Below are 27,360 nucleotides of genomic sequence, written 5' to 3' on the forward strand. Positions count from 1 at the left end.
GTTGTCTCTGTGTTGAATACTTATGTAAGTACCTGCAGTATAAGTTAAGTTTCAGTCCTGAAAATTCACTCCTTTTTTTTTAAGAACTTTTCCAAAATGGCCGAATACCTTAAAGCGGCAATTTACTCAGGTCAATATCTAAAAAGGGACTGAATGAAAATAACTGAAAATTTTATAGAGTGTTCTTTGTACAAATAGGAATATCTCACAAAAAATTGACTGAGACTCAACTACATTTAGAGTAATAGAACAGTGAATTTCAGTAAAAGCGCTACCTTTCTGCACGCTCGTGCAGTGCCAAGATAGCAAACTAGGACTTGTTTAATTCATTACTTGAAGAAATAGTTTTCCCCAAAACAATTAACTTATATTTTGTTATTTACGCCTACCTTATATTTATAATGAAAACTGATTTAAAACTAGAAATAATATACAGGGTGGTCCAAAAATATGGAAACACCCAAATAAAATACAAACCGTTCAGAATTGGGAAAAAGGAAAGAGTGATGATAAAAAACGATGATATAAAAACATCCATTTTAAAAATAGCTGCCAGAAAAAGAAACTATGGCAAATAATTTTTTTCAAACAGTGTTTTGTGACTATCTACCTATAGGGAACTCACTATAAAAAAAACAGGAAAATAAAAAATGTTGAGCAACATTGCCTGGGGGATTTGAAATGGATTGACCCAATTTAAATTCCTTTAGAACATGGTTTCTCAACCTGGAAGTTGCGACCCCTAAGAGGATCGCGAGAGGGTTTCTGGAGGTCGCGAAGATAACTGAAAAATGAATGAACCAGACAAAATTTGGTTTTAATCCATTCGTTTTTTAGGGAAGTTGCTGTATCCATTATATACAAGAAATGGATTCTTCTATTACAGAAATAGATGGATTCTCTATTATAGAAATCTATCGATATTGTGAGGTCTCCAGAATAGGTATATTAAAAATACCACACAAACTTATTACAAACCAGCCAGCAAGAGAGTGTGACAAAATAGGGGTCGTCATAGGAATTAAGTTGAGAACCACTGCTTAAGAATATGCATTTTTATCAAAGTGAACTGATAAAAACCTGTCAGCTCAAGTATTGTGTTCAAAAATTCATTTCAAATAGTGCACCCGTTTTCGCTGTTAGTGATGAGCGCAAGAGTCTTGGTCTTGCAGTTTTTCCAAGAGTCTTGCATGCAAGACCAAGACCAAGACCAAGACCAGGAATCCCGATGCAAGACCAAGACCAAGACCAAGGGGTGCAAGACCAAGACCAAGACCAAGACCATACCTGCAAGACCAAGACCAAGACCAAGACCCTTGCGCAAGAGTCTTGCACAAGTATGGTACTACTTAATTTTTTATAGAATGTAAAAAGGAAGGGGGAAATCATTACATCTTTCACGTGAACTTCTTGGCTCCAGTAAAAATACCGCCGGAGTGAATATGTTCCCAGAAGTTTATGCAATCCATGTGAGTCGATCTGCTCCTGTAACATATAGCTACAGTATGTCGTTTTTTGAATCGGTTGTTCACGAGACGACCGAAAGCATAATTCTATGAATTGTTACAAGATATAATAACTTCAGTGTCTGATTTACTTTGGTCATCATTTGATCATTCACGACGGCCCATGATTGATTTTGGGAAATCATACGAACAATAGTTGTGTCCATAAGAAGTGGATAAGTAAAAATAAACTAGAAAATGTTATGGCCACGGTGGCTCAGTGGTAGAGCGTTCACCTCTGGTACATGGAGCCCTGGTTCGATTGCAGCTTGCGCTATGTGAGCTTCTTTGGTGAACAAACACACCTTGTGCGTGGGTTTTCCCGTTTCCTCGTACTTTCTTCATTTCACCATTTCTCATCATCACTGTTTCCCTTAGCCTCAGTGTAATAATCGTGGGACGTTAAACTAGATATTTCATTTCATTTCAAAACATATTAGTGGTGTTCTTCTTCCAAAACTAAAGAAATGTAGTATTGGACATCGGCAATTCCGTACACCATAGGTGCCGACTACATGGGTATGGCCTTGGCTCTGAGGTTCAAGCATCCGTTGGAAATTTTTAATGCGTACTTATAAAATTAATACTGAAATAACATTTTCATGACATTGACAGAAACTTAGCGCATGTGACCGCAAGTTTGATTTCATAGGTGGATGCTTACACGTTGAATAATTGTTTATCAATATAACTTATAGCCCCCTTAGGTATACGGCATATCTAAGATTCAACGATATAACATTATACAACAATAAATAATCTATATTCACAACTGAGAGTGATTTCGTACTTATTTCACATAACTTGAAGTTTTATGCCGTTATTATGTATTTCTAATGTAGGTCAAAAGTATTTATATAAATTGAATTTACACAAAAGACATAGACAGTTGAGTCGTTTTCAGTTTTCACTCAAATTATTCTAAAATATTGGGGCCGTGGTGGCTCAGTGGAAGCCGGTGGGTGTAGCCGAGCGGTCTGAGGCGTTAGGCTGATGATTGTTAGGTGAAGCCCATTGGGGGTTCGAGTCCCTCTGTAGTAGCAAGGGTGGAATTTTAACTGTCCTCGATGTTTCTGTGTTCGTGTCCCTGTCGTGTCTAGTAGTCCTGAACAGTAGTTGCAGTAGAAAATAAGCCAGGAAGTTAAAAAAAAAAGTGGTAGAGCGTTCAGCTCTGGTGTTTGGGGTCCCGCGTTCGATCCCAGCCCCCGCCAAGTAAACTTTGTGGTGGGCAAACAACGTGTGCGTGGGTTTCCTCGGGGTTCTCCCGTTTCCTCCCACTTTCTTCTTTCCACCATTTTCATTTATTTTTCATCATCACTGTCTCCTTTAACCTAGCCGGCATAATCGTGGGACGTAAAACTCACAAATTTAATTTCATTTCATATTCTAAAATATTAAAAGGTTTAATTATTATTATTTTAATTTTTTCTCTCTTTTTTGGTCAATATTGCAAAACATATCATCATCGACATAATAATAGCTATTCTGCCATTATTGGCAGGTCACTTGCTGCAGCTGAGAAGCTTCGATGACTGTGGTCCTCAGTTAGTCTCTTCGTCTTAACGTAGCAATTTTCTGTCTTAATATCTTTCTTCAACTACAATCTCCTTCGCCCCCTCCCTCTAGCACGTCCCTCATAATACAGTTCCTCCTCAGCCAATGTCCTCCTCTTCATTACATCTAAAATTATTCTTTTCTTCCCTACTGCTAATATTTCTAAAACCTTCGTATTCGTTTTCCGTTCAACCCAGCTGATTCGCTCCTTTTTCTCCATGCCCACATTTCGAAAGTCTAATTGTTTCATTATTTTTGCGTAATGTCCTTGTTTCTGTCCCATACAGTACATATTAGAATCAGTAAAACAAAATTTCAATATTTAATTGGGAGTTTGTTCAATACAAAGATGAGCTAATCGTGATTGTAAATAAAAAAAAAATCTGACGCCTTTAGAGTGTAAAAATAATTTTGCAATTTATGGTATTTGTGCCGTCTTGGTTTTCTTTCATGCGCACTGTCAGGGGTAGCCTCCCCAGTTTGGGAACCAGTGGAGTATTGGATCTGTTAAAACATATAAAAATATTACGAAATGTTGTGATTTATCTTATAAGTAATGAAGCGTGATTACCCATTAAAAAAAAAAAAGTAAAGGCCATCGCCTATGTTGTACAGTATCATCACACTTACACGAAGGTAAAATATATTACATTTAGAAACATACACTGTATTTCCCTCACCATTGACGCAATGTAGGATTTATTTTCCCTTATATCCAGAGTAAAATTGACTTATGACAAGCATAGATTTCTTAAAAGCAAAACTTGCAAGACTCTTGCAAGCAAGACCAAGACTGGGTGTGCAAGACCAAGACCGAGGGTTCCAGTGCAAGACCAAGACCAAGACCGCATGTGCAAGAACAAGACCAAGACCAAGACCAAGACTAAGACCACCCGGGTCTTGGTCTTGGTCTTGCATTTGCTCATCACTATTCGCTGTACCGATCGGGTGGAGGATACCAATAAACCACCTTAATGACTGCTACTTCTGCACTGAGAAAAAAAGGACTAGGATTTCCGTGTGGATACTCGTATTTACGCGGGTGCGCTCCTTAAGTAATGTAATTTCATGTATAAAAGTATAGCAAGTAGGAACACCATGCCAAGTCTGGAGTTCGGCGTCGAACTAGACTCGCTGTGATTGGATAATTTTATTCACATGATTGGTTTCGTGTTAAAAGCTATTACTCTCATAAGGTAGGGAGTCACAGATTTAGAAAGAAGCAGGAGGGAACAATCGTGGGAAGGTGGTAACAACATTATATACGTAAGTTACCACCGTCGGAATGGGTATGGCGTTAATTCTAGATTTGAAATGGTGGTCCCCCAATACAAAATTTTCGCTGGACGGTGGTGTAGATCGTACTACGGATGAAACAACATTACTTAATGAGGTGACGCGCGTAACCTGGTAAAAACAGCATTTACATGCCGACTGGAGTATGCATTTCTCTCAGTGTGCATGGCTAAGATCTCCGGCATGTGTAGAAAAAGTAAACATGTCATCCAGTATCCTGATATTCCTTCGGCCATACGACCTGTGTCTCACAGTGACGATTTAGCAATACCTGTGCCCTCTGACACATGGACAGTGATAGAAGATGACTGGAATGAACCTGACGTTTCACCGGAACCAGTGGCTTCTACGTTAAAAGATCCGGACTAAATCAATACATGCTGACAATGATATACGTTTAATAGAGCAGGAAGACTTAAATGATTTAGCACGTAACTTAAATTTGTCGAAAGAAGCATCCGAACTTCCAGGCTCAAGCAATGGAAATTACTTGCTCCTGGTACAAAAGTTTCTGAGTTTCGACACATCAATCCTTTGCACATTATTTAGCTATGGAGGAGAATGTGTGTTTCTGTACAGACGTTACTGGTTTGATGAAAAAAAAAAAAAAAATGGCGTGATCATATAACAATCTGTACCGAAACGTTTTAATGTACGTATAATGCAGTAGAACCTAGATTATCCGACAAAGTTTTCGGGCTTTTCTCATCCTCTATTCAACCGATCTGTTTCAAATTTTGGGAGACACAACTAGATAGCCCTAGAAGATTACACTTAACATTTTTTGTAAATCGGTTAAATAGGGGTTGAGAAATATCCCGAAAACTGTGTCGGATAATCGTGGTTATGCTGTATATAATGAGAATAATAAATCTGTTCATATCTTTTGAACCTGACGTGACAGGGCATCCTTATGGTGATTTTCGAAATCAGCGTGACCGTTTCCTTAAGAATCACCTATTTTAATCGCGGAGGTATAAAAAGGTTTTTATTTGTTGGGTAGTGTTATTATTAATATTAATGAGCGCCTTCGGCGTAGCAAACCCGGGTTTGCTTCCAGGCAGGAGCTCATATGGTTCGGATCCTACGCTAAGCTGTAGATCAATGTTTCATATGGTCTCGCTGATGAAAGGGACGCTAATCTCAAAATCAAATCAAATCAAATGATCATTAATTAATTTTTTATTATTATTATGAAGTAATAGAATTCACCAAAAATTTCTAAATTTCTTGTCTCCATATTTTTTTATCTGTTTTCATTTTCTCATGCCGTTTTTAATAATGTACTTGCATAAAGACACACTACACAGTTATGACTGGATGACATTTCAAGTATTTTTAGATATGACAGTTTGATTGTTTATTCATAGATATCTCTCAATTATTTGAAAATTATTATTGCTACTTTGGCACTGCGTTACAGAATTAGTTCCTACAATGACAACTATTATAAAGTTCTTCTCGGGCAATCAGCCAGGTGAAAACTGGTGGATAGGCCAACGTTTCGAGAGCTGTCATCGTTCTCGTCATCAGGGCAATTATGTAGAGATCAGCGGATATAAGTAATATATACTCTGGGCTGGAGAAAATGCTGGTTCCTGATTGGCTGAAAATGCTGGTTCCTGATTGGCTGGTTCAATTTGAAAAACTGGAGCTGTGATTGGCCAGCAAAGAAAACGACACACAAACATTCAGATAACCCTCAGTCAATCAATAGCACGGACTACGGAACTTAGCCAGCCAATCACAGCTCCAGTTTTTCAAATTGAACCAGCCAATCAGGAACCAGCATTTTCAGCCAATCAGGAACCAGCATTTTCTCCAGCCCAGAGTATATATTACTTATATCCGCTGATCTCTACATAATTGCCCTGATGACGAGAACGATGACAGCTCTCGAAACGTTGGCCTATCCACCAGTTTTCACCTGGCTGATTGCCCGAGAAGAACTTTATAATATACGCCGCCAGGAAAGCTTCAAATCTTACTAATGACAACTATATTTCAGTTTATATTTAAGTTGTAAGCTATCTAAATACTCATAGTGGTCTGCTAACAAAGTTCGAAGTATTTCCTTTAATATTAACAGTTCTCCAAGCAGTTTTCTAATCTAATTCTAATTAGACTATAATAATACTCTACAGTGTGTTCCACAAATAACTTCCTAGTTTTACGTGTCCTAGAATCTGTACAAAGTGACATATACTCTCCTAGTTTGTGGTGTTTGATTCATCAACTCTCCAAGTTTGGCTCCTCTGCATTTGGCAGGTCTGCTTGACCTTGAGACGGCACCAGTGTTGTTTTTTTTCCCTCTGTTTCCTCAGTTCAGTCCAGGCAGGCGTGCAGTGCAGAGCAATTCAGAAACAATGTGTACTTCGCAACAGAAAGTGCAGTATGTTATTTGGCTTGTGAAAACTGAGTCAGTTATAATAGTGCAACGTAATTTTAGATGTCAGTATAGTGGTGAACCACCTACAGCAAAAACTATCCATCATTGGCTAAAGTCTTTCAAGAAAAGAAGTTTTTCAAGTGGAATATCGTCTCGACGTGTACAGGGTCACAAATGGATCCCACACTTGAAGGAATTCTCTTTCATGATATGTACTCATTGATGTAAGTTTTCATTCATTTCTCAATTAAATTTACACTCAAACTAGGAAGTTCTTTTTCAAATAATGTAATTATAATTTGACCCCATAACTGTACGCATGGACTGGAATAGAATAAAAACGCAATTTTCAGTAGTGCTTAATGCTATTGTAATCTGGGTGCTAAACAAAAAGAAGCTTGTGGCATATGGATAAAATGTATTCTTATTTTCTAATACATTAGAGGTGGAGTGGTTTATACGTCAAAAGTACGTCCTGCGGCCTAATTTAATAGACTGTTACCTACTACCATCCAAGTTATGACTTCCTCTATCTTGGACTACGGTTATCCTCGTGCAGAAGTGCACCTTCACGGTTTGTTCCTCGACCTTGCTTTGTTTTAGCGATGTAACTCCAGTCTCACATCCAGGGACTCGGATACGAGAACTGCACGTCCAGACCGAAGTCCTGAGTACTTACCAGTTTATCCTACTGGTCGAGTTGGTCCTGCTAGCGAGTCAGGTCTTTCCATGGTCTGCAGGCATGGTGTCCGAGCATTAGAAGGCAAGTTCACCTCTCACCAGTGCGAACACTAGCTATTGACCGCAGGCCGGTAGAGTCCATCCCAATCCGGGAGTCCCAGGCGAACCCAACGAGGATTGATCATTCCCGGCTCTGCCTACCTCTATCATTCAATGGCTACCGCTTTCCGCGTTGAGGTGCCGCGAACATGTCGAGATGCTCCCGTCTCATCCCAGATCAAATGGTACGTGTTAAGGCACCATTTGGATTTAATGCCAGTCCCTTATCCTAGAGAGATTCCTCCCTTTTTGTAGAGTGTTTCTTAGTACATTATGCCTCTTTGCAGCAGTTGCATGTGGAATGTTATTCTCCTTAACATCAGCAATAGCTCATGCTGATCGTGCTGCTCCCTCTTCCAAATTTTCCCTAATACTGATAGACACATGGAATACTGGAACCTGTAAGTATAAAAGATGAAATTACCAATGGATATTACAATGTATTGTATTGCAATGCTACATGAGAAGACATATTATTTCAAGTTAAAACAATGCATCACGTCAGGTTTGGAATATTCCACGTTTGATTCCTGTGCATAAAGTTCTTACAGATTGTTCTTTGTTTCCTCAGTGGTACCACCAGTCAAACGTTGTACGGCAAGGGAAGCTACTTTCATCTTTCGTGGAATTAAAAGGCCCAAATATGACCTTGATTTTGGATTTCCGAACTCATAAGGCACCAAATGTCCTTAATGTTGAATGTCTGAACCCACAAGGGGCTAAATATGACCTTGATGAACTTTCAGGAAAATATTTTAATCAGTTTCTCAGTCAAAATCGCTTTACCACAACCAGGTCCTTACTGATTCCTTTTGAATTGTCTTTTCTAGTTGTTTATTACTTATTGTGTTTTTTTTTCAGAAAAACGTAACCTGGCATAAGCCAGGCATAAGCAACCTGGTCTCTTGTTTTTGACGATAATACCCATCCCCACTCGCATGCAAACAAGACACAAAAATCAAGAATTAGGATGGGAATGCGTACAGCCTCAATTTAGTGTCCAGGTACTTCCATCTTTTCTCGATGTTATAGGCTGCATTGCAAGGTGAACGTTTCAAAACAGATGAAGGACTGAAGCGAAATGTGAGGGGAATGCAAAATAGCCAGAGCCCTGAGTTTCTATTAGTGGTGGGCACAAAAACCGGTTTTTCACCGAAACCGGTTTCGGTTTTCTTCAAAACCGATTCGGTTTTTCACCGAAACCGGTTATCGGTTTTCTCCAAAACCGGTTCGGTTTATTACCTGGTCCGGTTTCGGTTTTCTTCAAAATTTGTTCTATTTCTGACCAGAATGGTGTTTCGTTGTTCTCCGGAAACCGAATCCATTTCCAGAGAAATAGTTTATGTGTTTTCTAAAAGTTTTCACCGAAACCAGTTTCGGTGAAAACCGAACCGGTTTTGGAGAAAACCGAAATCGGTTTTGGTGAAAACCGAACCGGTTTTGGAGAAAACCGAAATGTCGGTTTTTCGGGTTTCGGTTTTTATAGAAACCGGTTTTCGGTTTTTATAAAAACCGGTTTTGCCCATCACTAGTTTCTATTTATTTATTTATTTAGTCTTATTTTACATGGCGAAGTTAAGGCTAATCACGCTTTGTCTCCCGCTTGACCATGCAATGATCATGATTTATAATACAACAATAATCATAAAATATATAAAACCCTCCCAATCACACACATACACACACACATACACACACACATACACACATGCATCACATCACCGGCACACATGGATTATAACAAATAACTAAATAATATAGTCACATTCATTTAGTGAACAAAAAGAACAAATAAAAGGTAGAAACAATAAAAATCAGCATTTTAGATGTTAGTAAGCCTTGATAGACTTATGGAGGATCTGCTCGAAAGACTTCTTAAATAAACTGATTGTCTGACATTGTCTTATGTTGTATGGAAGGTCTTGTGTTGGATGGATTTTTTGCAAAGAGCTTCATCAACTTGGTACTAGGGATGGCCAGAACCGGTTTCTAGTGAAACCGGTTTCCGACTCTGAACGGATCCGGTTCTAGAAGATCCAGTTCCGGAACCGGTTTTCCGGATCGGTCTGGAACCTGTTCCCAAGATCCGGTTCCGGAACCGGGTTTTCGGATCCAGATCTAGAACCGGTTCCGGTGGCTATCCCTACGCTAAACACGAGCGGCTGGCAGGCTGTGAACAGTGTGCTAGATGAAATGGTGGAAGCGACAGGCAGGCGCCCAATCAGCGGCCGCTTGTCTCATTTGACTAAACAAACTAGGTAACTGGCAAACTCATTTGGCTAAACACCCACTGGTGGACCAAAACTTTTTTCTGCGGTGCACAAGCGAGTCTGGGCGGGGAGGGCACAAACGCGTGGTCCTCTTTGTAGTGTTTTGAAGGTGAACTTTGTGCCTCCTTTGCGGGTTTTTGGGGGCTTTCGGATCCAGATGTGGAACCTGTTCCTAAGATCCGCTTCTGGAATCGGATTTTCGAATCCAGGCTGGAACCGGTTCCTAAGACCCGGTTCTGGAACCGGGTTTTCGGATCCAGGTCTGAAACTGGTGCCGGAACCGATTCTGAAAATCGGATCTTCAAGAACCGGTTCCACCGGAACCGGTATTTTGCAGCTATCCCTAATTGGTACAACGGTGAGACAAATGCCTGAATCTCAATGAGAATTATGTGGAAAGGTGAGGAAGAACCCACTACACATTTAGGTATAGTTTATAAATGTATCTTGCAAAATAATATTTTACAGCTTATATATACTACCCACATATATACGTAAACATTCCATTTACGAAGAGAAGGTATGATGTGTATTGGCATAATAGAAATCTGAAATAAAAATTGTGAATTTTTACTGTTTAATGGATTCAAGCTTTCTGCTCAAACTTTCCGTACAATATGCAGTGGTGCCCACCCCCCTTATGTCCATGACGCCCCCCCAATTGTTTATCCGTAAGTGCTCTTCCATGAATAAAATTTTCTTTTCGATTATTTTTTACACCGCCTCAAACATATTTATATAGATTTTTGACCCCCCCAAATATTTCAATGACGCAGTTTGCGTCATATCCCCCCTCTGTGGGCACCCCTGCAATATGAAATTATTAAATAAGTACATTCTCAGAATTCTTGGGCCATTATTGTAATGTTAAAAAACGATATAATTCGTTTAAGCTTCCTATGGTCGATTACTAAAATTCTATCATCATACCAATTAGCAGCGACTTTCGAACTTACATTCGATTAGTGTTCCAGATCTGATTTAAAGCATATATATATATATATATATATATATATATATATATATAAAATCATTCGGTTAAAATCACTTTGAGTTAAACCAATGAACCCTGGTGGCAATCTTACACACGCCACCTGTTTTACTTGTCGTGTTCTTAATCTGTACGGCTTTATTTATTTATTTATTTATTTTGCAAAATTACTAATTTGAGTACTGAATTATCTTTTTTAAAAAATATATATACTTGTCAATAGCTTTTGGAACCGACAAATAGCTAACCACGCTCCATTGAAGATGAAGATACTTAACATTTATCTATTATACGTATCAGGGCCGCCCACAGGGGGGATGTATGGCGCAAGGTGCGCCATTGAGAAAAATTTTGGGGGGGATTTTACTCTACTTTCGAACTAGCAATTTTACTGTCGGAATAGCATTAAAACACAATTTTGAGAAGCTAATTTTCAAAAATTTTCCGGGGTGAACCTCCGTACCCCCTGCTTCGATACTCGATGAATGAAGTACCGCGCAAGTAGTCGTATGAAAGGAAAGGTTGGTTTGTTTTAAGAGAGAAGGGCTGCCCACAGGAGGGATGAATGGCGCAAGTTGTGCCATCGAGAAAAAAATTGGGGGGAATAAAAAAATTGGGGAACAATTTTACTCTAATGTCGAATAAGTAATTTTGCTGTCGTCAGAATAACATTGGAACACGATGCGATTTTTTTTTTTTAATCTCGAGAATGAATCCCCCTACCCCCTGCTTAGAAACTCTATGAATGAAGTACCGCGCAAGTTGCTATATGAAAGGATGGCGCCAAGTTCTGGTGAACAACAGTTACAAACACTCAAGGAATCACTTTCAAATTTAGATTTGAAACTTGCCTATGTTGTCTGTTGAAAATTATAAAGTAGTTTGACATAATTGTGAGCTAGTGGTAACCATACAGACAACAGCCAAGTTTCAAATCTAAATTTGAAGTGAGCCAGTGAGTGTTTGTAACTGTTGTCCACCAGAACTTGGCGCCTATTTTTGTGATTTCAATTCTTTTTAAGGCTACTCGTACTTGGCTCTTTTACACTAATGTTTTTTGTTAGATATCACTTCTTTTTGTAGGCTAATTTCGAGGATAACATTTTCTTTTGTATCAAACTCAATAACTTGTAACTTGCGTCTTACTTTTCATGTACAAGGGAATTATATCAATATTTTGTAAAGAAAAAAATAATACTACTAATTGTAAAAAAAAAAAAAAATACCTGTGCCATACACAGTGTGTAGAAGTTTTTATACCCTTCAATATCCTTATAGAACATATTTAGTATTGTACACTACCAAGACTACTAATAAAAGTAATGCCATTTTTATAATTACTACTGCCCCTACTACTACTACAAGCATTCTATAATACTACTACAGGAAATAAAAACAACAACAAAAATAACAATTACTAGTACTATAAAAACTACTGCTACACTGGGCAATTGTTTTTAGAGGACTTGAGTTTTGAGGAGGAAAGAGATTATTAGTTTATTGGGGGGAGTGCGCCATCAGCTTTGGGGGGGATGGGCACCTCTGATACGTATGAGTGATATCTTAGAAATGAGGAAGTTCAAAAGTTAGTGTGATAAGTATGAAGATAGATGGCGTCGAAAGCTGTCTTCCTGAAGAAATGAAGCAAAAATGGCTATTTTCAGATCTTTGCAGAAAGAAGTGGAAAGAAATTGAAGGACAGAAAAGGAGACGAACTACTTGGAAACTTTACCAAAAGGTTTCTTTCAATCTTCATTTGTGGTAGAAGGTAATTTGGTCATCAAGAAAGGTTGAAAAGGAGTGATCTTCAAATTCCCATAGCGCGATCCTTAACTTCAAGCTCAAATATTTGTCTAAAGGTTGTTCCTCATTCCCAATGGCGCACGGAGAAGAGAGTATTACTGGGTTTTAACTCCCGTATTAATTAAGATTATGAATATAAACATTGCGTGTAGGTTAGAATGTCTTCAGTGCAAACCATAGAATATGAGAACACGCATACTTTTCAAAAGAGAGAAATAACTTACTTTTATGATAGTGATGATATAAATAATTTTGATTCTGGTTGCTATTGCTCTGTTAATTAAATGTATTGATTCTAAAAAGGATAAACAAGAAGCATAAGAGACGAATAACCCATTCCTTGCCCGTCTGAAACAGGGGCGGATCCAGGACGGACTTCTGGGGGGGGCGGTGGGTTGTAATACTGCTACTTAGAGCTACTTCTATGAGCTCCAAACTCTGTTTTATTTATATATATAAAATAAGAAAATTTCTTCTTCTGGGAGGGAGCGATCGCCCCAATCGTCCCCTGGATTCGCGACTGATCTGAAATATATTGTGTACTGTACACTGAGTAAAATCCGTTATCCGGACAGCGGTATTGTACAAATGTGTGGAATCCATATGTTTAGTACGGAAATATGTATGGAGCATAAACATCCATATGCTAAATACGTACTGTATTTTACCCACTTAGATGTTACATCATGTAGCTGCAGGATGTGACATTTGACAGCCTTCCATATATTACATACGTCAGCTATATGTTATATAGGTTCATCTGTATGAGATCCTTACCGCCTATATACAGTCATACGGAAAGTACGTATAGATGGAACACTTATACCGACAGTATTATAAAACATACGTTTTCAGTTATACAGTACGTTTGCTGCAGGATGTTATAGCCTATATAGTCGTACTTTAAGGTAGTTTAAAGGACAAATTTTGCCGATAGATGTCACTACAGTCTTCCTATCTCTCTAGACGTCATTGTTGAAATGGTTTGTTTGTTGAAAGGGATATCCAAACCTTTAACAATATAACTGTTTCAACAATGAAGAAAATTGTAAATAAAAAATCGACACGGATTGTTGCCTTCGATAGGTTATGAAGTTCCTTCTCTAAAAAATTTGAAACCTCTAGCTTGAAATTTGTAAGAGAAATCGTGAATTTTCGTGAAAGGTAAAAAAATACATGAGAGAGATACGAAGACTGTAGTGACATCTATTGGCAAAACTTGTCCCTTTACACCAGCCTTAAGCCCAGAAACTAAAAGATTTACGTTATGTAACCTACGTTTTTACGTACGCCATTTACGATTTTTAAGGGCTCACAAAAAGAACTATAGGTACCAAAAGTATTTATTATTATTATTATTATTATTATTATTATTATTATTATTATTATTATTATTATTATTATTATTATTATTATTATCATTGGTTTTAAAAGAGTTATTTTCAAATTTCAGTGTCTTATTTTCTAATTGGTCTAACTACGTGAAACAAGAAGCAGAGCAGAATAGATCAAAGATTCATCAAAGGTATATACATACTTTATATAGGGACTCGATTATGTCTTATTTACAGTTGCTAGGTTGTGATTAAGTATATTGTAATATTAATGAGTTTTCATCCTCTGTTCTCAGTATATTCTACTCTAGATACCGAACACAGGGCTACACCTACAAAAAGCACGTAGGCTATAACAGTGATTCGGCTATTCGGAATATATTTTCTAAATGAACTGTGTATATAGTGATATTTGTAAACCAGTCATATGATCCACATTAAAAGCCAACATTCCCTTGAAGAAATACCAGCAATATTTTTATGTAATCGATATCGTAATCAGATGATAAGATTAGAAGTGACATACATGTATAATATTTTGTCCTAATCGAATGAATACCAAAGAGTATGCATTACGTTGGTTTCAGTTTCGTTAAATAGAGATAAGATGAATGTTTTATCAAGAAACATAGCAGCGGTTCTAAAAATCACTATTTCACATGTTTTTAAATTAATGTGCTATATTTGGTTATTGTTCCCGTTTACTTTTTTTGTGTAAGTAATTAAATCTATACAAATGGAAAGTTGGAATTTATAACGAGATACTTTGTATCGGTCCATAATTACATATATCTCAGGCAGAAAGTGCTTTTACACAAGCACTATACCTGTTATAATGTTAATTAAAAATAATAAAAGAAGAATGTTTTAATATATAAGAAATATACATTATTGTCTAGTTGGTTGCTATGTCGTTGTTTATAGATACTCAGTTAACATGTTTGATTGCAAGTCAGTTGGTGTGAATATACATTAAAAGGGAATCAAAGAATAAATTATTTAATATTCATTATGGACTTGTAATTTCAGTAGAAAAGTTGAGCATACTAGTGAATATAACTTCAGAAGATATTTTAAGGTGAAAACGATTATCGCCACTGAAGATATAACTGAACCAGGGTTAACGACTACCTTTGGTGAGTCGTTGTAAAATTTTTGGTTTACCTCACCCGGGACTCTTGTAAATTCATATCCCGAAGTCTAAGTAAGGGTGAATTTACCTTAGTAAGAAGGTTCATGAATACGAATTCAACTATTCTTAGAAGTGGTAGAGTAATTACAAGAAAAATCATGATTGGTGAGACAGTAGAGAATGAAACTGTTGAAGATGCTAACAACGGGCAGAATATAGCTCCTATTGCACCCGGAATGTTGACATTAGAAGAAAGAATTCTACTAGCATTACAGCGACAGGGACAACGACTAGAACAAAATTTAACTCAGATGTCCAAAGAGTTAAAACAAACGGTACAGCAAAAATCCGAAGAATTGAATGGACGATTAAAAACACAGTATGAAGAATTGGGTAGACGATTAGAACAAAAGTCCGAAGAAGCGAAACAATCTGTAATACAAGCTGTGACAGATATCACGTTACAATTCGACGAGAAGTTAAAAAGATTATCTGAAGATTGCAAGGATAATTACAATCATGTAATCCAAGAAGTTAATATTATAAAAAAAGATTTTGAAGTAATCGAATCTTCTGTTCGTCAGCAAAAGATTCAGGTGACAGATAATTCTAACCAAATACGTGCAAATACACAATTGATATCTACCTTACAGGAGGAAATTAGGACGTTACAGATTAAAGACAACGCATACAACAACAACATGGTTAATGATCGATTGGAGTTCCCTCATTCACAAGAGACGACCTCGCATTCACCCGCAGTAGATCGACGTGGACCTTGCGTTATCTCTTCTTCAAGTAACCCATCCGATGAGGATATTATTTTGGAAAGAATTCAACCAAGGAATACAGATGGGCGGAAAAGAGATGGTGGAACCACACATAACGCAGTAGGTAGAAATTTTCACTCAACACGAACACGAAACGGTGAAAGAAATGTAAAGTTAAGTGTAAAAATGAGCGAAATACGTGCTATGAGTAAGTTTAGTGGTAGATGTAATGAAAATGTTACTTCTTTCCTAGAAAAATTTCAGGACGAATGCAGTATAATGTGTATAGATAAATCTCAATATATGAAACTAATCCCTCATTTATTACTTCCACCGTGTTCTTTATGGTTTAAAGCGGTACGGGAACACGTCAACACATATGAGGAATTCAAGGCAGCGCTGATTGCAAATTATGAGAATGACTTTCTACTTGCAAACAGAGACGCTACGATTAGAAATCAACCTTTTAATCCTCGCTTGCACAAATCTGTTGTTGATTTTGTTGTGAATACGTATAATGAATTAAAAATCGTAAATCCACTACAATCTGAATCTAGAGTGATCGCATCTATTCGAAATCTACTACCGTTTAAATTACAACAAATCCTGTTTTCTACGCAATGCATGAGTTTTAATCATCTATTGATGCTTGTTCAATGTTATGAAACGCAATACCAGGCACAGAATCATCAAGCGGGAATAGGCAAAATTAAAAACAATTCAGATAACTTTAGATCAGTACCAGTCCGGAATCTAAATATCCGTAATATAGACGATACGGAACATAACCTAAATCGAGTAAATTTAAACAATCAGAACAATCAGAATAGGCAAAGATATGATGGGAACACACCTAACCTAACTAATCGTGACAATAATTATGTCAGACCATTTAACCAAAGTAGATTCAAAAACAGACGAAATACGTGGCAAAATTCTAGAAATACTGTAAACCCTAGTGATAGACGTAATCGTAGTTTAAGAGATGGCACTTCGTATCAAAATCAAAACAATGACGCAATTCATGTACAGAATAATAATGCGGGACATAATCATGATTGTGCGGTACAATGTACTTTATTGGAAGCATATACAAGTACGAATCTAAACTGATTGCAGTTGATGTGGTAGGGGTTAAACCCATATCAGCTATTGATTCTTATGAATATTTATGTGTGAAAATAAATTTAATTCATTCTTTTCGTTCACTCGAGCATAGATTATTATATCTACCTTTGGCGAATCGTTGTGTTGTTATTGATTAAAAACAAAGGTTATTTATATTATATTGATTTATGTTGAAACTTTATTGTCAAAGATTATATTCAGTAGAAGGTTCATTCTATTAAGCTAATTATCCGACGACTGTACTCATGTGTCACCTTATATGATACTTGGATAAGATTCTTTTGTATCATGACGCCTTGTTGATATGATGTATACTTTAAAATACCATCTTACGTAATTGTTATATAATGCGCCCTGGAAAGAGCAAACATTTTTTTTTCCATGACCGTTTTTAATGATGAATGAAATCGTTGATCATTGTAATTTGTGTTTTAAAATGTAATTATCTCTTACGCTTTTGATTTCGCATCCTTCGTTGATTGTATTAGTAAGCGACGACATTTTTAATGATAAAAGATAAATAATAATGGAATAAAAGTTTTATTATAAATGTATTTATATGAAGGAAACTTAATGAAGTTATATATGAAGGGCGATCAAAATGTAGAGAACACAATTATTATCATGTCATTATTATAAACGGATCAGTGGTTCTTAAATATAAAAGTCAAGCTCCCTTGTAACTTTTATATTTAGTCCCTTTATCGGGCGACATTTTATATAACGAGATACTTTGTATCGGTCCATAATTACATATATCTCGGGCAGAAAGTGCTTTTACACAAGCACTATACCTGTTATAATGTTAATTAAAAATAATAAAAGAAGAATGTTTTAATATATAAGAAATATACATTATTGTCTAGTTGGTTGCTATGTCGTTGTTTATAGATACTCAGTTAACATGTTTGATTGCAAGTCAGTTGGTGTGAATATACATTAAAAGGGAATCAAAGAATAAATTATTTAATATTCATCATGGACTTGTAATTTCAGTAGAAAAGTTGAGCATACTAGTGAATATAACTTCAGAAGATATTTTAAGGTGAAAACGATTATCGCCACTGAAGATATAACTGAACCAGGGTTAACGACTACCTTTGGTGAGTCGTTGTAAAATTTGATAAAAGTAATACAAACTGTTCAAGTCTTTAAACAACATTGATTGTATTTATTTAAAAGGGAGCAGAAGAGGAGCTAATATGGATTAAAAGTTTTGTTTATTTGTCTAAGATAGTGGTTCACAACCTTGTTTTCCTGTCGCCACCTTTCATAAATCACGCCTCCTCTCCACCATCCGTTTTGCTCGTGGGTCATATGTCGTTTTTGGCTTCCCCGTTCTGCGACTTCACATACACCTTTGAATTCTCAAATCTTCTATAATAATAATAATATGTATTCTCACGAGTTTACACTTATTTCCAGCAAGACTTCTGCATACCATTGTAGTACAGTGTTATTATTATTATTATTAGTAGTAGTAGTAGTAGTAGTAGTAGTAATAGTAGTAGTAGTAGTTGTTGTTGTTGTTGTAGTAGTAGTAGTAGCAGCAGTAGTAGTAGTTGTAGTAGTAGTAGTAGTAGTTGTTGTTGTTGTTGTAGTAGCAGTAGTAGTAGCAGTAGTAGTAGTAGTATTTACACAGCGCACAGTTCTATTATGAGTGTGACTCTCCTTCTCCCTTCTCATTGTATCTGCGCAAGTCCCTTTATGGACACAAGTAAAGGACAGGAAGACTCTCAAACGGAGTGAATTCCTATAGACAAACATATAAATGGAATATTTTAATATAGAATCTTGGAGTGAGTTTGTGCCAAACTTGGATAAGTGAAAATTATACCAAAGTAAATATTTTATCTCTAATTTCATATCCGAGTACGCCTCATTGTGGGCCACAAGCCTTCGAAGTTTCCAGTTTGCAATATATTTTGTCATTCAGATTAAAGTAAAACTCCTGAAATGTCCTTCAACCCGCTATACGTTGCTCCGCTGCTGGTTGCTTTTCATGAGGATATCAACCCCCAACGTCCAAGTAGCAATATTAAACTAATGGAGTCAAAACGACGCCTAAAATGTGGAATAGAAAAATAAAGACTATTTTTTTGTAAAATTTGAATGAGAACTGGCAAATCTACACAAAATTTGGAATCAACCCGCGAAAACGATCTCATTGTCGAAGGATTGGTCACAAACATATAAACTTTCCTTGACCGCAAACATTTAAACCTAGCATTTTAATATATAGATTATTGTTATTATTTTTGTTCTTTTATTTTATTTAGTTTAGTGTCCCTTTCAACAGCAAAATTATATGAGACGTAGACCTACAGGTTAACATGGGTTCCGAACCAGATATCCCGCTGGGAATCAAAGTCGGGTCTCCTACACCAAAAGTGCGTACGCTAACGGTACTATTATTATTATCAAACTTGGTCTTTATGAAACCACAGTTCTTAATAGTTATTTTCATTTTGTACGATATTTAACGTTACACCTCTTTGTTTCATCATTTACTGTAGATAGGTATAATATTTATAAGTTCAATAACCATAATAAAAATCGTAATTTAGGATACATTCTTGACTCCTTGTAATTCAGTTATAAATTGCTTAAATATCGCTTTTAATTTTTTTTGTACTTTCAAACATACTGACAACCCTTGCGACAGTTAAAACAGTTTTAAATACGAAGAGTTGTGGGTAAAGAGAGCAGAACAATATCTAGTGTTTATTTTCTGCACTATTGGTATCAATTAATATACCAAAAGCCTTCATTGCTTATTTTGAAGTTCTGATCTGAGAAGTTTATTTTGGTGTTGTGAATGTTGTATTGACTTTGTAACTTCTCGTTTGTGTCAGTACATATGTGAAGAAAATGGCAGCTTCCAATTCAAAGAAAAAATTGTTTAATGAAGATTACATCAGGTATGGTTTTATGTTCATTGATAAAGATGGTATTCAACTACCACAGTATGCTGTGTGCCATGTTATCCTTAATAGTGATGCTCTACGCCAAGGGTGCCGATACTGGGGGGAAGGGCCCCCTAAAGCTCATGTGGGCCCTCATTATCATTATCATTTGGGCATCCAACAAACGCCTGAGAGATATACTACTTCTGTATACAAATTTATGGTATTGGAATCTTTAACTCGTAGGATATGATGCTTTGCATTTTTAAAATTTCAGCACTTCGAGTGTACCGCTAAAAACTGTAATAAAGAAATAACGATGTTTTTTTTTGTTTGTTTGTTTGTTTAAATATTCAATTAGAACTGAACAATATGCACAAAATTTGGAATCGACCAGTGAAAACTTCACGTTTCTAGCACTTGTGGTTTTCGAGATCTCATTGTCGAAAGGATTGAGACAAACATATAAACTTTTCTTGGCCACAAACATAAATTTAAATCTAGCATTTTAATATATAAACTCGCTGAACCTGCGATATCTACACAGCGCATCATATGAGCATGAATCTCCTTGGAATTCCTCACAACACCTGTACATGTCAATTTACGAACACAAGTGAAATACATCTTGATAAAAATCGGCAAGTAGTACCATAAAGGGGGAATTTTTTTCGATTACTTTTTCAATATTTCGCACCATTTGCAAGATTTTAGCCTACTTCTGGTTGGAGTTTCTAATTCATATATGATCAGTGTTTTCTTTCATCTTGCATGCAGTATATAATAAGCAAATACATTACACACACAATTAATTATGTTAGTGATATATGATGTTCATTGGGCAAAACACTCCAAACAATAAAAATTCATCTTAGCTTGGAGAAATGGTTATTCTTCGTTTTTTTGTTATCATTTGGGCATGAAACAAACGCCTGAGAGATATACTACTCCCATATGCAAATATGTGGTGTTGGTAGATATAACTCGTAGGATTATTTTTAAATTTCAACACTTCCAGTGTACCCCTAAAAATATAATAAAGAAATAACGGCCATGCTTTTTTTTTTAAAAAAAAAAAAAAAGAAATATTAAATTAGAACTGAACAATCTATACAAAATTTGAAATCGATCAGTGGAAACGGCATCTTTCTAGAGCCTGTGCCCGAGAACTCACTGTCAAAAGGATTGGCCACAAACATATAAACGTCCACAAACATCATTTTTCTTGATCACAAACATTTAAACCTAGCATTTTAATATATAGATTTTTAGGCTTTCATCATCTACAGCTATATTTGCTCGCCACAGAGGAGGGATGACGATCCTCAGAGATCACATTACCCGAGGAAATGAAGATAGACAAAAAGGAATGGAGAAGGATGGAAGCGACTTGAGACTTCTTTTTTAATTTTAGGTACATACTCGTATGATCCCGACATTTGTTTGGTGTGAAGGGAAAAACCTAGGATAAACCTCACTCAGGATGACTAGCCTGAAAAGATTTTTATATCTTTTTGAATGAGTGTCCCTGCCAGAATCGAACCCGGGACCACTCTCACCAGGGATAAAATCGGGGACCGTTTGCATCGGGAATCGAATCCGGGACTCGGTGTACCAAATAAGCCCACCCTAAAAACTAGATTAGCGGGGAACGCTGTGCTGATTTTTGGGGAGGGTACAAGTCAGTAGGAGAATTTTTAGATGTGTGTGTCATGAACCATTGAGGGGGTAGATATCCATTTTTACTTACCAACAACAAGTACCCCAGTTACATCAGGATGTGGCAAACATTTTTCTTCCTTTAATTGAGTCTCCTTCAGGAGGAGAGGGGGGGGAAATCAAGTTCTAGGAGGGATCATATCCATTACCTACATACTAGACCTATATCTTTAAAAATTTGGGGGGAAAGTCCAGAAGTTTAGGGGGAACTTTCTCCCTCTAACATATCTGAAAAAAAAAGTACTGCTTTATCACTTGAACTATATACTACAATACATATCTCTTAAGCGATTCTGAGATGTGGTGACTATATGAACTGTTCTTTGAAAAATTTATTCCAATCAACAGCAATACAAGCGATGTGCGATTTGAAAGCAGAAACTGAGAGAGTAACCAAAACATCATAGTCGTCTTAGTTCTTTTAAGTTGGTACAGATGTCGCCGTGGTTGCAAAAGCGATCAACTAATGTCGTAGGTGGGAAGTTTCTTCTGTTAGCTTGGCGGGCCGGGAGAGAAGTTTTTTTTTTCTTTTTTATTTCTTCTCTGTCTCTCTCTCTCTCATTTTCTCCTTGTCGACTGACTTTTACCACTGACTGCCAGACAGAAAGAGAGAAAAGAAAGAACGGAATATTATGATCGTAATAGTAGTACCGTGGCGCACTCTGGTGTAGCAAAAGAGTTGGTGTGCTTTTGCTTCGACACACAAAAGAGACGATCAACGCTGATCTTTGAGACTGAGTGAGCGTGGTAGTGGTGGACTCTGGTGAAGGAAGTTTGAAGGCGTGTACCACTTCTCCTCAGCCAGCAACGGAGCAGCGGCAGGCTTGGCTTAGGTAGTAGTGTGGGATAGGCATTTTGTGTCAGAAAGCGAGAGTGGTAAGAAGAAACACGTGCACCCGAGGAGTGGCCGCTGGCCAATGTTAACTAAGAAAGAAAGTCACCATTTGTCCACCCCGCCTTGTTAATTATTTACAAAAAAAGAAACGTTTCTTCATTTTTTCTTGGTTTTCAGTTCATTTTCTGTCGCAAATTGTATTTTTTTAATGGTTTTATTTCCGATCAGAAATCAAGAAAGAAGAACTAATGTGATCACGTAAGAAGGAATTTACGGTATAGAAAAACCGTAATACACTTTTTATTTTTTTAAAAAAATACATATATTTATTATTTTTACCTGGAAGATAGAAAGAAAAATATCACGAGTGCTTGGTGTTCCTTTTTTGTGTGCTTTTTATCATTTTGTGTTTTCATCGCAAGTGCGAGTTGTGTTTCTCATTTGTTACTACTTCTGTTTGGTACAGTTATTTTTTAAGTTTAAGTCCCCGCTGCAGCAGTGTTGCGTGATTTTGTGACCCCCCCCCTCTCTCTCTCCGTGGAACATGGTTAATTTTTCGCCGGGGACTTGTAACAACAGCAATAGGCTTCTACAAGATATATCTAGTCCAAATCGGAGGCATGAACATAGTAAAAATACTAATAAAAGATCATTGAAAGTGTCAACTAAGATGAACTTCAATAACAATTCGTCAACACTGTCATCTTTGTCGCTGTTCCTGCTGTTCGTATTGACAATAAACGCATTAGTTACTATTAGCAGTGCTTTAGAGGTAAGTGATATTATTTTATTATTATTATTATTATTTTCAAGGTCTTTATATGCTTTGATATTAGTTGGCCTTAACATAAAGAAAAATCCAAGAGTTGAAAATGTAAAGGTCTCTTTGGAGCTACAGGAAATAATTCAGGCCAGAAACTATGAAGATACGAGATCACTCAAGTGGGAGGGGCCGGACTCAAAAGAGACCCGACCCACCGCTTTTGTACGGAATGTGTTATGTTTTAATAGATTTAGCATTAACATATTTATTCCTTTCTGTGCGGAGAAAGGGAAGACGTTAGTAATATAGTATACTAGTGCGCTGGCCTCTCATTCGACGCTTGTCCGCAGTTCGATCCCAGACCACGTGAGTTCATGCTGGTGAGCATAGTGTCCGTGAACTTTTCTCATCCTTTCTCTCCTCCCACATTCTCATTCCACCAATTATACCATAACTATCCACTTTAATTAATCATCCGTTTGCTTTAACATACAAGAAATAACTGTATGTGAAACTACACATTTCATGGACCTTTGTTCGTAGCTTGATGAGAGCAGCGGCGGATCCAGGGGGAGGCGATCGTTGCAATCGCCCCCCTTCCTCCCGAAGAGGAGTGTTCCTTATTTTATGTATAAATAAAACCCATTCCAGAGTTGTGGAGCTCTTAAAAGTAGCTCTAAATAGCAGTATTACAATCCACCGTTCCCCAGAAGTCAATCCTGAATCCGCCCCTGAATGAGAGCATAATTCGAATACATAAATGACAAAATTGTTGTTCGGATCTGATTTTTAATACATAGTAGATTCTGTCTCGTATAGCTTTATTGTTGTAAAGAGACAAATCAGTAAGCTTTTATTATTTTTTTTTTTTAAATCCTCGTCCTAATATAATTTTAGGTTGTAAGCACGGTGTCTTTGGTAATGCTCTTAAGACTGTTGACCTAACACTGTTGGTGGCTCGCGTTATAATTGTGTTCGCTCATTCCTGTGGGCGGGCCTTATTTAGATGGCTTATCTGGGTGAATGATGTAATCTATGGTTAAGTATATATTGGTTCTCATCGTACAATTTCTGACGCTCGAACTGACGTCCGAGCCCGCTACATTTTTAAACACAAGTAGATCAACAATTACTTCACGGTGCTTGGATCATCTTCCTTCCTCCACCCAGGATCGAACCGGAACACTTATGAACGCATCTAGAGCAGAGAAAAAGACATTATTTTGTTTTTCCTCGATTTTAGCACAGGAAATTTCGGTTTGATTGTTAAAATAATAATAATAATAAATTAGTATTGTAATTAGTACTGACTATCATGGCATTCCATGATTTATACGGGATGGGGATGTTTATAGAAACTTCTGTGGTCATGAGCAACTTCAGTGGTAGCTGAAAACTGCATTCAGTTTCTCGGTCTCGGCCACTAACACTTCACTCCTGCTTCTTGTTTTCAGAGGGTAAAGTATAAGAAATTAGACTTTTTTCTTAAAATTTAACATCCAACGCTTATGCACCAAGGCTAAGAGAAACGGCGATTGTGAGATGTATAATAATGATGGAATGAAGAAAGTGGAAGGAATCGAGAGAACACACACACAGACACACACACACATGGTGTTTGTCCACCACTAAGCTCACTTTGAGAGGATCTAGAATCGAATTACTGACCTCACAGGCCAAAGGGGAGCGCTGTACCATTGATAGAAATTAGACTGTCGTGAGTCGCTTTTAATAAGCTCCAAGCATAGGATATAATTAGGCCTAATTAATTACTAGCTTAACCTGCGCTATTTATACAGCGCACAGTTCTAATGTGAGCGTAAATCTCCTCCCCACTTGTCACTATATCTCTTGAAGTCCCTTAATGAACTCAAGTAAAGGACAGGAAGACTCTCAAAGGGAGCGGATTGCTATAGACGGACATATAAATGTAGTATTTTAAAATATAGAATGTTAGGGTGAGTTTGTGGCAAATTTAGGCACGTGATAGATGATATCAAATGCAAATATTTTTTTCTTATATTTCCATATCCGAGTATACCTTATTGTGGTCCACAATGCTTCAAAGTTGCCAGCTTACAATGGGTTTTGTCATTCAAATTAAAGCAAAGCCCCTGAAATGTCCATTAACCCGCTATATAGGCCTAGTTCCTGTATTGGTTGCCTTTCACAAGGGTATCAACCTAATTGCAATATTAAACTAATAAGGTCAAAAGGACGCCTAAAATGTGGAATAGAAAAATAAAGACAAAGTTTTTTTTCTTTTTTAATTTGAATAAGAACTGGCAAATTTACACTAAATTTGGAATCGACCAGTGAAACGTTTCTAACACTTGTGGTTTTCGAGATATGATCGTTGAAAGTATTGCCCTCAAACATAGAAACTTTTCTTGACCACAAATAGGCCTATATAAACCTAGCATTTTAATAAGTAGATAAAAAATGGAGGGTGAATAAATTATGCAAAGTGACAGAAATAAATACATTTTTAGCTTGTCTTCTACTTCTTAGAAATAGCACATTTTTTTCTGTTTGGAGCTGAGTTACGGGACACGGTGGCTCACTGGTAGAGCGCTTACCTTTGGTGTGCTCGATCCGTGGTTCGATCCCCAGCCTAGTAAGTTTGATGGACAACATTATATCTGTGGGTTTTCACAGGATACTCCCTTTTTCCTCCCACTTTCTCATTCCACAAAATTTTCCATTATCATTCACTTCCTTTGATCATCGTCTGCCTAAGCTTAAAGGACATATTCGTGGGAAGTTAAACTGAAAAAAATCATTTCATTTCATGGTGCTGAGTTACACAATCATTGGAGACAAGTGGAATAATACGATATAACATTTTGAATCAGTCAAATAGAGAAATATAATTATCTTCCAAATGTAGCTGCATTTCGATAGTTTTCCAATGGAGCAAAATTCAATGCCCTCTACATTTACAGAGGGTTTTTGTGTATTTGGAGTTTAATAGTCTCTTTTGAATATCGATGATATATGCCTATGGGAAAGTCCACAGCATTATGTGGGAACTGTAAATTTTTTCACCCAGAATCGAATGCAGAACTACGCTCATGAAAGACGTAATGCTATCTAGTTTGGTAACCTAAGATTTTGAACTTAGGCACTTCGGCAGTACTACACTTTCAGGCGTTGAGTGAACCCATTTCCTGCTTATTTTGAAAACCCTATGAGACGGCAGAATGTTGTTCGTTCACGACATGCGGATCAAAATTTCATGTCTGCCGCGCACCTCCGCCCACGAGGCTACTTATAAAGCTCTATATACACAGTATATAAGTGTGAAGCAGGAGACCAGGTTGCCAGATCTCCTGATATTCCAGGAGATTTCCTGGTTTTTCAAGTTATCTCCTGGTCTACTGATTTTTCTTTAAAAAATGTTGAAAACTCCTGGTTTCGCGCATGATCCGAAAGCTCTTAGAAAATGTAGACTTTAGAAACCAAAAGGAATTCTTATCTGCAGATGAAATGTACTTTGCAGCAAAAGTTTCCCTATCCATGGCATCAAAAAAATCTCCCAAATTATGGACTGCAAGATTTTAAACTCAGGAGTCTTGAATTATATATTGAAGCAGTACATCAAATTCGAAAGAGATATAAGCTCCTCCGTGGTTAAGCGGTTAGAGTACACGATTTTGGCGTGGAATAACTGGGTTCAATTCCCGGTGGGACCTTATGTGGTTCGGATTCCACGTTAATTAGTAGGTCCACGTCTCATATAGCCTCGCTGTTGAAAGGAACGTTAAACCCAACTCAACTCGAGGGAGAGATACGCTTCATGATCCCGTCATGAAACATTTAGAGATGTTTAGCTTATCAAATGAGATAAAGAAATCGGCACAATCAATTGCCCCTCTCGTAGCTGACTTTCCTAATGATATAGAATAGAGTAAATTGCAACAAGTAGACACAGAATGGCGGTTATTGCGAAACAAAGATTTGTAAACTGAAAATGAAGTTTCTGTTTAAGATTTTTGGACGCTTATCAGGAGCGTCATTTCAGATTTTGCTTAGGGGGATTAGACCCTTTGATATAAGTAAAATTTCGCAATAGATTCACTACTATTCTATTGATAGAATCATTATAAATCTCCAACTCAGGGAGGGCAATTGCCCCTCTCCGCCACCCTAAATGACTTCTCCGATGCTTGTTAGTAAAAAAAA

The 27,360-nt window shown here is 37.0% G+C and overlaps 1 protein-coding gene and 1 long non-coding RNA gene across 27 annotated transcripts in view; one reads left to right on the top strand and one right to left on the bottom strand.

Annotated features, from left to right (window-relative positions):
* Positions 1 to 7,155: 7,155 nt before the first annotated feature.
* LOC145668699 (uncharacterized) overlaps positions 7,156 to 27,360 on the bottom strand; it is an 867,338-nt gene continuing 847,133 nt past the window's right edge. Inside the window, exon 4 of the long non-coding RNA XR_014128072.1 lies at positions 7,156 to 7,923. This is a non-coding gene — a long non-coding RNA (uncharacterized LOC145668699). The remainder of the gene's footprint in view (positions 7,924 to 27,360) is intronic.
* The window catches only part of trol (terribly reduced optic lobes), a 1,284,884-nt gene continuing 1,279,699 nt past the window's right edge, over positions 22,176 to 27,360 (top strand). For 15 of the 26 annotated variants that reach the window (XM_081736787.1, XM_081736791.1, XM_081736768.1 and 12 more), the window contains exon 1: positions 22,176 to 23,184. In XM_081736787.1, coding sequence (XP_081592913.1) covers positions 22,957 to 23,184 — 228 coding nt within the window. In that variant the 5' untranslated portion in view covers positions 22,176 to 22,956. The remainder of the gene's footprint in view (positions 23,185 to 27,360) is intronic. The other 11 variants (XM_081736790.1, XM_081736774.1, XM_081736771.1 and 8 more) reach the window with 1 other exon arrangement.

This window comes from Thermobia domestica, chromosome 13, assembly GCF_964235325.1.
Source record: "Thermobia domestica chromosome 13, izTheDome1.hap1.1, whole genome shotgun sequence".
In the NCBI taxonomy this organism is placed as follows: Eukaryota; Metazoa; Arthropoda; class Insecta; order Zygentoma; family Lepismatidae; genus Thermobia; species Thermobia domestica.